Consider the following 12,520-nt stretch of genomic DNA (forward strand, 5'->3'; position numbering starts at 1 on the left):
CTCCCCAACTTATATGGAAATAGTTGGTGGGTTGCTTGGCATATGCTGAAGTAACTGTTAGTATGGAGAGGCCCAGTTGAGCTGATCTTTGCTTGACTTGGCCACTCAAATCAGGGCAGTGCACAACAACCAAAAAAGCTACTATATGTGAGTGCATCAGAGTCCAAGCTAAATTTGGGCAAGGTGCATTCTCATTCTAAGAATAGTTCCACTGATAAAACAGATCCAGGGTTCATCTACTACAATTACATATAGATGTCCTAGGCCTTGGTAGACCCTTTGAAGTTATACAATATATTGTATGACCCCTTAACACTATTTCTGTTAAAAAAATAAGGTCATTTTATACCATTTGAGTTGTTGTCTGATAATACATTTTGTTTATTCAGCTATGAAACTGGGACCAGAGGCTTTTAGATTTGATGGTGGAGTTGAAGCTATAGCTACAAGACAAAATGAAAAATACTATATCCTGCGACCAGAGGTCATTGAAACTTATATGTACATGTGGAGATTCACTCACGATCCAAAATATAGACAATGGGGCTGGGAAGCAGTACAGGTAAGAATTTCTACACGTTTGTTGTTGCTCCAGTAACTAGATGGCGATTATAGGCACGGAATCCACTTTAGAAGGTTTCGAAAGCAGAGATATTGCTCTATAAAGTTTATTTAATGGAGTGAGTAATTGATGAAAGGGGAGAAATGAAGACAGGGGCTTGAGGACAATACCTCAGATAGGAGCATAATTGAGTTATGCCATTAAACTTTGGATAAACCAGCTAGTGTTAGGGCAGATTCTGCCGAGTTCACCTTAGTTGGTAAGAGACAGGAGTAGCTGTCAGAGCTGCTGAGGCTCTACCAAAGAGGAAGGAAGGGGTGAGTACCCAGCAACACTTGTGTCAGGGACACAGTTTTCAGTAGGGTGGCCCTTTTCCTACAATATAGGGTACCCTTATGTGTGCTTCTACCCAGTCCAGTGCCTCATAGATAGATAATCATAATATTGTCTCTCCATCAAGTTAATATAATTAAAGGTGCAATGTTTGCCACTGGCCAAGTAACCCATATCAACCCTGGCAGGCAGAATTTAATGGTTAGCTTTTTTGTGGATGACTAAACCTGTGCAAACATTTCACCTTTTTATTACCTAACCACGGTGAAAGTCATTGACAGCAGATACTACATTTTTACAAAGTCTCATACTGTCATCTGAAATTCTACAATACAATGTCTGTGATTACTTGACATGTATGTAGAACACAAACTCAGCTCTTGCCATAGAGGATAGTAATTGAACCCTTCATTACTAATAGCCAACAAGTAAATGCACCTAATCACTATGTTCATATGTTGCACTTGATAAATGAGCAACACCTTGTTCATAGGTAGTAATGTATATGATTAAAACAAATCAATTTCCTTGCTCCAGAACGATACAATTAGAAATTCTCCTTTCTTCATTTAATGAACCATTAAGTAATGCAAATAGATAGCATTGGGCAGGTGCTGGTTGTTAGTGCCTGTTAGTGGTGGGGAAACAGTTTGCCTGAGTAAGCACTTTACACATGTATAATTGCTCACAAATAGTGTAATAATTTATCATGAAAAATACAGTAATAAATCCTTCCATGCAGAGCTGTTGTGCAGCTTTATAAGCAAGCCCTATTTGCTAAGTAAAAAATTTAATATAGGTGGTGTTTTTTTAAATCATTCCAAAACGCAAATGCCTTAATAGCACTGACTTTATTATGAAAAAGGTGAACTGCCCTTTACAAATTCTGCATTCTATATTGGCTGTCTGTATGCTACTTCTCAGTAGCAAATATGGAAGTAGAAAGGTAATCTCAGCAGTTGACTCATAGCATAACTGCAGGCACAGCTTACTGAGGATGGTGTGCTTCTTATCATTCAGCCCGGTTCTATTCACTAGCACTATTGATTGTGTAACCGTTTTATCATCTTAATTTCCCTCTTTAGTACCTTTCTTTTCTTCAAAAGTAAAAATAGAAACTCTCATTTTGTGAATGCATGTTTTATAATACAAATGACTAGACCTCTGAACACTCAACTTTATTGCCTTGAAATCAATTCCCTTAACATTTCAATTAGATTTATTTAATGTCATTTATAATTGAGAAGGTAACAAATCACTTCTGAAGCTTAGTTAATATTTCAGGCACATTGCAATGCAACATTCAGCTGCATCTAAGTAGACCTTTCTGTGTCTTTTTTTAATATCAAGCAATTTTCACTAAAATCGTGAGAGGCCAGAAACTTAAATGCTGTGTTGATTTTTTTTTCCTTAACAGTGCATGATAAAATATTCTGTAATAGCAAGTGATTTCATGGAATTAAGTTAGTACAGTATTCCCTCATTTTGGCATCTGCATGATATGCAAGCCAAATGGTGGCATTTCATTGTTATATTGTTGTTATAACTCAATTTTTTCAGATAAACAACAACTCAACCTTTAATAAATAACCCCTAATGTTTTGTACTTCTGTGCCAGCCTTTTAGCAGTGAAAATCTGTTAATCCGAAGTGGAAAAAGAATTTTTATTGGGTCGACAATCTCAAAACAAATTTGAAAGATCAAATTGACTCAGTAGTTTACATTTTTCCTAGGGGGCAGATTTATTAAGGGAATTTTCAAGTTTTTTGTATGGTCTAAACTATCAAATTCAACTAGTGAATTATCCAAACTCGATTAAAATTTTTAAAAAAAAATATAATTCGATTTTCAAAATCTGGCCCTTTAAAAATTCAAATTAAACTGTTTGCCTAAAACCTGCAAAATTCATACATAATTCAATGGGAAAGGTCCAGTGAACAAATTAAGGATGTTAGTAGCCTTCCTGACATTCGTGTTTTTTTTTTTTTTTGGAAAAAAAAACTCTATTCGAGTTATAGTTTTTGGTATTCAGTTTGAGTTTTCGGGTCGGTAAAATTTGTCTTTTTAGTTTTACATATTCGATCTTTTTTTTTAAATGTTTTATTAAGGAAAATTAACTATAAACAATCTATAGCTTTGTAGTACAGGTACTATGAATCAATAGCATACATCAATCAAACATTGAAGTACTATTCATTTATTTTCGATCTTTAGTAAGTAATATGCTCTAAGGATATTAAGAGGGGATAAAAGAGTTGGGTGGGGTGTAAAGTACTGATAGGGAGAGGGGGGGAAAGAGAGATATAGGTGGAGCCAGGGGTATTGGGTGAATGCCATGGGGGACATATTAGATTTTTTTTTTAACAAAAAACCCTCAATCGAATTTAAAGGTAAATCGATTTATTCGAGTTTCAAAAAACTTGCATGAATTTGAAGTTTGACCCTTGATAAATCTGCCTCTAAGCATGTGTGTGTCAGTGGGACTTTAAAAGGGCACTTATAGTCAAAATTTTCCAACTAGAGGTAAAGGCTAATAGACCACATAATAAGCGAGTCTCCCAGCTTCCCATGTATGTGATGTCATATGCATGCGCATAACAAGCAAGCTTTTTTTTATTAAAAATAAACTTTTTTTGCTGTTGAAGATTGGTGCCCTTTCATGGAGAAGGAAAGGTTAAAACTAAGTAAGCCTTATCAGAAACGTCCCCCTAAATATACCAGTAAACCCTCAAAGTAGTGCTGCTCTGAATCCTACGGCATTTCTTTCCTTCTATTGTGTACACATGGGCTTCTGTATTAAATTCCTGCCTTCAGCTTAAACCTCCTTGCCCCAGGCGTGAGCATGCTCAGTTTGCTCCTCCCCCCTCCCTCCCTTCTCTGCTGTAATCTGAGCCCAGAGCTATAAGTGAGCAGGGAGAGACTCAGGCAGGAATTGATGTCACACCAAGCTAATACTGCAGCTGCTATCCTACGGTATGGTAAAACATTCTACAGAATAAATATAGAATTCTAGCTTGCACTATTGCAGCTAATCTATTGGCAATAAAATGTCTATGTAGCTTTCCTTTTCCTTTAACAGGTTTGTCAAGTAGGGTGTGTGTGTGCATTGCAAAGGTCCATAAAACATGCACCCCCTATCCAGACTGTTATTGACACTTCTCTGATAGGCTCTCAGCATTAAGCTATTGCTCCCTGGATGTACACTAGTGTTTGTTAAGCCTATAATTGATGTACACAACTATTGATCAACTATATATTTTTTCTTTTTGTATATATTTAGCACTAATAAATAACTGCCCTGTTATTGCTTCATTCTAATGTAATCATCTTCCCTGTCCACAATTATTTACTTATGTGCAATCTGTAAAATGAGAACAGAAGACTGTCAAATACACAGCTTGTATTGTAAATTCATTCATTGTGCTATATTAGATTTAAGGAAAATCAAATGCATATTATTGGATATTTTTGTACTAATGCTATAGTTGCAAAAATGTTCTTTAAACCCTTATCAAAGTTAATTGTTTCTCTACTTGAACTGAAATTGCATACATCATTTTTTTTTGTTTTTTTTTTTTTGCTCTCGCTTATCTGTCTTTGTAAATTGAAATCCTGCCTATATTCTATGTGACAAGGTGCTTTCAATTGGCAAAAATGTAAACAGTAATTGGATTTTGCAGTCCAATCGAAACATCGACAGTAGATTCATGTGGTGAAGTCTGATTGTAATCTATTCCTTGTAGGCACTGGAAAAGTACTGCAGAGTAGAAGGTGGATATTCTGGAGTTAGGGACGTTTACTCGGCTCATCCAAATCATGATGATGTACAGCAAAGCTTTTACCTTGCAGAAACACTCAAGTAAGCATGAATAGTAATGAGTATTAAAAGTACGATTAGTAAGAGGAGGTATCTCATGTTCTTACTCTTAAACCTTTCTTACGCTTAAATTGAAATTGTCTTTAATATAAAAAATCACAGAACTGTATTTGGGGTGTAAAGATGATTATTTTTAATTATTCTGCATTATGTCTTCATTTAAATTGAATCTAAGTTTATTGCAAAGAAAAAAGCTTTCTAAAATAAGCAATAAGAATTGCTGCTACATGCAGCTTTGTATTAACGTTCTTTTTTTGTTATGGACACACAATCGAACTACGTAAGGAAAATCATTGATATACAGGTATGGGACCTGTTATCCAGAATGCTCGGGGCCTGGGGTTTTCCGGATAACGGATCTTTCTGTAATTTGGGTCTTCATGCCTTAAGTCTACTAGAAATTCATTTAAACATTAAATAAACACAATAAACTGGGTTTGCTTCCAATAATGATTAATTATATCTTAGTTGGGATCAAGTACAAGCTACTGTTTTATTATTAGAGAAAAAGGAAATCATTTTTAAAAATTTGGATTATTTGGATAAAATGGAGTCCATTCCGTAATTCAGAGCTTTCTGGATATCGGGTTTCCAGATAAGGGATCCTATACCTGTAAGGACCTAAATAAAGGTACTTGTGGGTAATAAACAACCATACATTGTTACTGGATAGAGGAAGACTTCCATTTACCTTGGGGAATGTGTTTATGGGTTTAGGTGTGCGCCTCAATAAATTTATGTTTATAGACTGTTGATCGTACATTTCTGTTCATGTGTATGCTTCTTTTCATTCCAATCCATCACCAGTATATAAGCTTGTGTGTTAATTCATGATAGCAGTGGATTTGCATTTAGTCGTTTCATTAAAGGGGTTGTTCATCGTTGATTTAACTTTTAGTATAAAGTAGTGAGCGGTATTCTGAGACAATTTGCAATAGGTTTTATTTTTTATTATTTGGGTTTTTTTTTAGTTTTCTTTTTATTCAGCAGCATTCCAGTTTGCAAATTCAGCAATCTGATTGCTAGGATCCAAATTACCCTAGCAACTATGCACTGATTTGAATAAGAGGCTGGAATATGAATAGGAGAGGAGATGAATAATAAAAGTAGCAATAACAATACATTTGTAGCCTTACAGGACATTTGTTTTAAGATAAGGTCAGTGACCCCCATTTGAAAGCTGGAAAGTCAGAAGAAGAAGGCAAATTATTCAAAAACTATAAAAAAATAAATAATAAAGACCAACTGAAAAGTTGCCTAGATTTGCCCATCCTATAACATACTAAAAGTTAACGTAAAGGTGAACCACCCCTTGCCTTTTTATTAAACAAAACCAATGCTTTATTATATTCAACAGGCTGCTAGAGTTAGCTGGTAAACTGAAAGGTCTACGCTTAAATCATGAAAAAAAACATTGTGATAATCTGAATTTCATTTCTTTACAGATATTTATACTTGTTGTTTTCTGATGATGACCTACTTCCTCTAGAACATTGGATTTTCAACACTGAGGCCCACCCATTGCCCATTATTGTTAAAAGTGAAACAATACAAAATGGCAAATCCAAATAAAAAGCAACAAGGGGACTTCTTTCACGTAACTCACTGCATTCCGCAAATAACTTTCCAGGAATTTAGACAACATTTTTAATTCTTCAGTTTGGTCGTATTTCAACTGCTTTGCAGTCTGTTTATTTTAATCTTCTAAATCTTTGGATAATCCTAGAGCCATTCCTTTGTGATGTAATAAATGACTGTGAATCCGAGACACGCTGTGTTTCCCCATGGACCTGACTTTTTGTTTCTCATCAACAGATCAATGCATTCTTTTTTTCTAAATGTTCCTTTAATTTGACTGCAAAGATCCTTTCTCCTCTGTGAGGAGATTGTCTGCTTCAAGCTGTAATTTTGCCATGTTGCAAAAAGCCATAACAAATAATGTAAAATAATTATTTTCCTTTCCAACTATTTGTGAATCAGATATATCTGAAAATCATGTAAAAGAAAATGTGTAACTGTGACATCCTCTTCTTATGCGGGTTTTTCTTTAACTTTAGTCAAATATATATATTTTGAAGTAGTTCAGTACTAATGACTGTGGTATACAACTTTTTCTCAGACCACGCCCACCTTTCTTTTTATGCCATAAAAAGAAAAGCACTAGACCTCTCAATTTTAACATATATATATAACACCTTGGTTACAAAGAGAACTGTCCACCAGCTATATGTGTAAAATAACAGTATAATTTCAGTTTTTTTTGCAGGCCTTGACAAAACATTGCTCATTATGATGGAGTACTTTCTACCTAGTTTTGGTTCTTGTGATCATAGGTGCAAGTTTGCACCAATCTAATAATCCATAGTAACCAATTAGCAGACTGCATTTACTTCACTGCTGTTTGTTAGCAAATATCTGGTTGCTAGAACTGGGGCTGCATCTAGAGTTTCTACCTTTTTTCTTTGGGGAAAACGGGCAGGGGGCGGGCCCGGGTGACTTCAGAGGCAGGACAGATTATGTCGGGGGCGTAGGGGGTGGGACGGATGACGGCGGTGGGACTGATGATGTGGCAATCAGCGATTGGCTGATCACCATGTCATTCACTTCAATGTCCTGTTTGGATTTCCTAAAATCGGGGTGAAATCCAGACAAACCCTAGCTGCATCTGTTAAACTTGCTCTTGCCCTTCACTTAATTTTTTTTATAAACATTGAATCTTTTTCTTTGGAAAGCTTCTGCAAGCTTTTGAATTCATTGCCCAAAGCAAAGAGAATTTTGAGGCCATTACAATAATTGTTCTTCAACCAATAAACTGTAAAGTTATTTTTTAAGCTTTTTCAAATTTCAGTTTCCTTTTAAGAGTATATTTTTGAGAAAAAAAAAATCTCATTTATGTGAAACATTTGCAATCGCATTTGTTAACTGTTCATTTCAAGGGGCGCCTACTGTATACCTTTCTATAAAACTGTTATAAAGCATTTCACATATGAGGACTAATGGGGGAATGTAATCAATGTGCACAATGGCAAAAAAATGTTGTATTAATTTGACAAAAGGTTTTGTTAATCTCCAGAAGTGTTTTGTGACCTTTCTGCCAATGGGAAAGTGCACATTTCAAGTAATACGACTATTACTTGAAAAAAGAAAAACGAAATTTGAAATGTAATAACTGTGTAATGAACACTTTTACATCACAGAACCAATTTTGTTCTTATTAATGAAAATTATTTTTCCATCTATGACTTTTATTACATTTTCCAGCACCGTTTGAGTGAAGGATGCCCATGTGTAATGCCGTGTGCTCATTTATTCATTCATTTCTGGCTATAGTGCTTACAGTGTAGATTGCAAGCTCAGCATTTCCATTCCTCAGCTGACATTTGTCCATGTGGCACCGACAGAGCTCAGTGTGCCCTCATAAGCAGTCGTCTTTACTGCTCTACTTTAACATGGTTTTTAGGTTTGATAAGAGCATACCCAATAAATGCCGAATTGAGATTTTTTTAAACAAGCCCAGGTTACATTTGCAATAAGACTTTTCTGCTAACCTGGGTGATCATATTGTGATGTACCACTGTTTTTTCTTTTTCTAGTTCCATAATAGATATGTTTAAATTTTGTAATAAAATCTATACAATGGACCTGTAAAACCATCACTTTGAGAAATACTAAATTATTTATATAGGGAAGCTATAGCTGAAATACAAGAAGTGCTTGGTGAGAGAGTATTGATCCTTCACTCTACTGCTGTGGAAAATGACCTTCTGAACAGACTATTAACTAGGAGCAATCTTTCTTCTTTTTTTTTTTTTTTCTCAAATCCATGCCTTTTAAAGTTGTTGTCTAGTTCTTTGCCAGGAATATACCATCCCATAGCAACACAGCAGTGGGAAAACTAGGGCTAACTTCTGCATCCCAATTTAGGAACCCTGTCAAGTGTCATATATTTGATTTGCTGTGCCCTTAGAGAAAGAACAACTAATATCGGGCATAATTTCTTGCTTTCCCTTCTGCAAAAGGAGGCCACTCCTTTTGTAAGGCGAGAAAACACCTTTTTTTTTTTTTTTTTTTTTTTTTTTATTGCAAGTTCAGATAAAAAAGGCGGCAGTGCAAAATGCCCCTTTCCTACTCCAACAACTAAAGGGACATCTTCCTCAAAAAATAATAAAAATGAGTGCCTCCTCTTTCAACTTTCTGGCTTTGCACAACCACAAACAATACATTAAAAGAAATACTTTTGCTATTTTGAAAATACTATTTCTATAGACATATAGAAACATAAAGTGTGACAGCACAAAAGTAAAGTGTCCCATCATTTATACATCTCATTCATATTTGTGTGGTTATTTCCTTATAATACACAAAAGCCATGAATATCTTGTTAATTATATCCTTATAAACGGTGAGTTTTTTTATATGGTCATAAAACTCCTCTGTAACTTATAATATCCTTATATTTTACAAGACGGTGTACTTTATTCACTATAAATTACTGTATATACTCGAGTATAAGCCGAGGTACCTAATTTTACCTCCAAAAACTGGGAAAGCTTATTGACTCGAGTATAAGCCTAGGGTGAGAAATGCAGCAGCTTCTGGTAAGTTTCAATCAAAAAATTGAGGGTTTCTGCTCCCATTGAAGGTGCCGGCGTCTCGTTTTTGGATGCCGCCGACCATTCTTGGACGCCGGCAAATATTCTTGGAGACTTTTCTTGGATGCCGGCGACTATTCTTAGACGCCGGCGACCGTTTTTGTGCTTGACCCGAGTATAAGCCGAGGTAGAGTTTTTCAGCATATTTTGGGGGCTGAAAAACTCGGCTTATACTCGAGTATATACGGTAGCCTCTCCCGTGCAATTCCTTTCCTATATTGCTTTTCTGTAGAAGGCCTAAGAACATTAGCTGAAATGCTATTCAATGTATCTATTTCTCTCTTTCTTCCAAATTCAGATGTCTTCTGTTGATCGCTAACCATCCTCATCTGACAAATGTATTCCTTTACTAAACTCCCTTCTCTTTGGGGATTAAACTGTACTTGACATATAGTTTTCTTTATGATATAGTATAATTTAATGTGTTTTCTTTACATTTTACTTGGAAACCACTGTTTGGGTAAAGGGTTTATTTGTTCTATCATTTTACGAATGTGTCTATATGTGTTAGGGAATATACTGAAAATTAAGGATGCACCAAATCCACTATTTTGGATTTGTCTGAATCCCCGAATCCTTTGTGAAAGATTTGGCCGAATACCAAACCAAATCATAATTTGAATATGCAAATTAGGGGTGGGTAAGGAAAAAGTGGGAAAACATTTTTTCCTTCCTTGTTTTGTGACAGAGTCATGTGATTTCCCTTCTCACCCAATTGGCATATTGCAAATCCTGGATTTTGTGCATCCCTATTGAAAATACGATCTCTGAAAAAGGAATGCTAATGCCTTATTTAGTTATGTTTACTAATTCCTCAAATCCTTTTACAGAAAGCTTGTAATAGCTGTGTGATATGTCTATTTTTTTTAATACATGTGCACCTACATAGTCTAGAAATTTCACAATCTGATATACAATTGAGACCAGTTGTGTTATATTTTTGGGAGGCAGAGCTTTGGGTTTTTCTGGCAGGCCAGTGTCTTACCAACTGTACAATCTATTGCGTAAATAGCCATTAGCCAAATGCAGTGCTGTCAAAGTCAATTATTTAATTTTTTTAAATCCATTTAAGAATAATAAATGAAAAAATTGACGAAATAGTCTATCACTAATAATAAGTATATCCATTAGAAATTTGCTAGACACACTGATGCTTGTGCAATTCTTTTTGGAAAAAGATTTTTCTCTTCTCTTAGAATTTGCGGCAGTAAATATTGTGGAGGCCACGTTTGGATAGAATTGCTATTAACATTTGTCTTAAAAGGTGCTGCTGTTATATTTACTGAATTGCTTAAAGAAGCAGATGAATGACTGTTCTGATGAATTATTGGGCTTAGTCATATTGAAGCACGGTGTGCAGTAATTCCTGTACAGTAGACTGAGTGACAGCTGATGATGCTGTTATTGTGTGCAACAGCACGCACCGAGATTATTCACTTCTGCCACTTAGGAAGCTTTGAGCCTTTGTTGCACCGAGATTGTGTCATAAGTATCGCTAGCAAGAATCAAGTGTAAATCACTTATGGCACAGCAATGTCTGCACATTAAACATTCATAAAACATTAAACTTCCTTTCAGCTTGTCCACAGAATGCTGGCAGTCCTAACCTAACAAATTACGAAAGACTTATTTTGGGGAATAAAATACACCTGAAAAAGTATATACTATTTTAGGAAACTAAGGGAGGCAAGGTTCGGGCTACCCAGAAGTTTCTCTAGTTCCATAATTGGCTAATCAAGAATAGCATGGCAGGTACTATTCACAGTGGTTCAAATGAATATTATTTGCTCTTCCTAGCAATCTAATATTTTTTTACTGCAAGCATAGAAAAATTGCTGCTTATTAAGCTTTTAATGAAGTGTTTTTCAAATTTGCGGTGACCATACATGGATTACTTTTTATTGTCCAAAACAAACTGTTTAGTGCAAATTAGGTACCTGCTTGGATAGCTACATTACAATGATCCATTAGATCAGCCAGTGAATATTGGGCTTCTATATACTGTACGTGTGGTCCTGGCTGTCTCCATGTTGTCCAGTATCTCCACACAAATAGGAGATTTTCTGTTTTTGGACATCAACACCAGTCCAATTTTGTCCTAAATTCTTTACAATATATACAATTTTCCCAAAATGGTGTTTTGTTTTATGACTAGTTATGACTGCATTCATTTCAACCGTCTGTATTATATTGGCTTTTTGTGTCTTCATTGCTATAGTAATTATCCTGATTATTCTAATGTTAACTGAATGGTAAAAAGCTTTTTTAATCTATTATAATTTTTGTTAAAAGTCAGGTTTCTGCCATTTTGCCAACATATGCCAGTGCATTGGATATGTTGCCAAATGGGAGCAGATCATCTACATGCTGTAGTAAAGTATCTGTAAAATGCAGCTGCACTGGTTAATATTCTGAAGTTGTCTCTACCGCCAATGACATTATAAAAGACCCTGCAGAAAGAAAGAACCCCAGGTTAAATCATTTTTCCAATCTCATAATCTGCTCAAACACACGACAAAGCCATTATGGAGTATATAATACGCTCTCTTACTAGAAGGGCACAAAATCCTTTCCCCTAAAAATGATAATGACACGCATAATTGCAATTAAAGCCATATATGAATGATCTGTGAGTGACTGGACCAAAACATACCGTGCCATCTTCTTCTGTGCAACCATAATTATATTTACCATTAAAGTGCTTAACATTTAGCATTTAAATGTTGGTTCATGTGTCACAGCTGTATTATAAAGCCATCAGACTGTTCTAATTTACTATTATTTTATATTTGTGCAAGGGCAATGGGGCACTAAGCAGCTGTTTGATCACTGTGATATTTCCACAGTTCATATACACCAGCAGCTGACTCTTGTTGTTATGGGTCAATGCCAATCTGGATACCACCATTTTTTCCTGGGAAGATCATGACCCCCAAAATAAATCTTTAATTCATGGTATATTTTGAAAAAAACAATAATATTGATATTTTAATTAGATGAGTGCAAGCACCACTTTGTATTCTGTATGAGGTGAAACTGAACTTCTTGTAGAAATTCTCAAACAAAGCTTCCGGTTCTTAACCGGAACAGAATCAA

General features: G+C 35.3%; 1 protein-coding gene across 1 annotated transcript in view; it reads left to right on the top strand.

The window, feature by feature from the left end:
- The window catches only part of LOC108716798 (mannosyl-oligosaccharide 1,2-alpha-mannosidase IA), a 153,364-nt gene extending 144,510 nt beyond the window's left edge, over nucleotides 1–8,854 (top strand). Inside the window, exons 10-12 of the mRNA XM_018263255.2 lie at nucleotides 390–562; nucleotides 4,639–4,754; nucleotides 6,218–8,854. Coding sequence (XP_018118744.1) covers nucleotides 390–562; nucleotides 4,639–4,754; nucleotides 6,218–6,344 — 416 coding nt within the window. The 3' untranslated portion in view covers nucleotides 6,345–8,854. The remainder of the gene's footprint in view (nucleotides 1–389; nucleotides 563–4,638; nucleotides 4,755–6,217) is intronic.
- Nucleotides 8,855–12,520: the final 3,666 nt, after the last annotated feature.

Source organism: Xenopus laevis, chromosome 5L (assembly GCF_017654675.1).
Source record: "Xenopus laevis strain J_2021 chromosome 5L, Xenopus_laevis_v10.1, whole genome shotgun sequence".
Classification (NCBI taxonomy): domain Eukaryota; kingdom Metazoa; phylum Chordata; class Amphibia; order Anura; family Pipidae; genus Xenopus; species Xenopus laevis.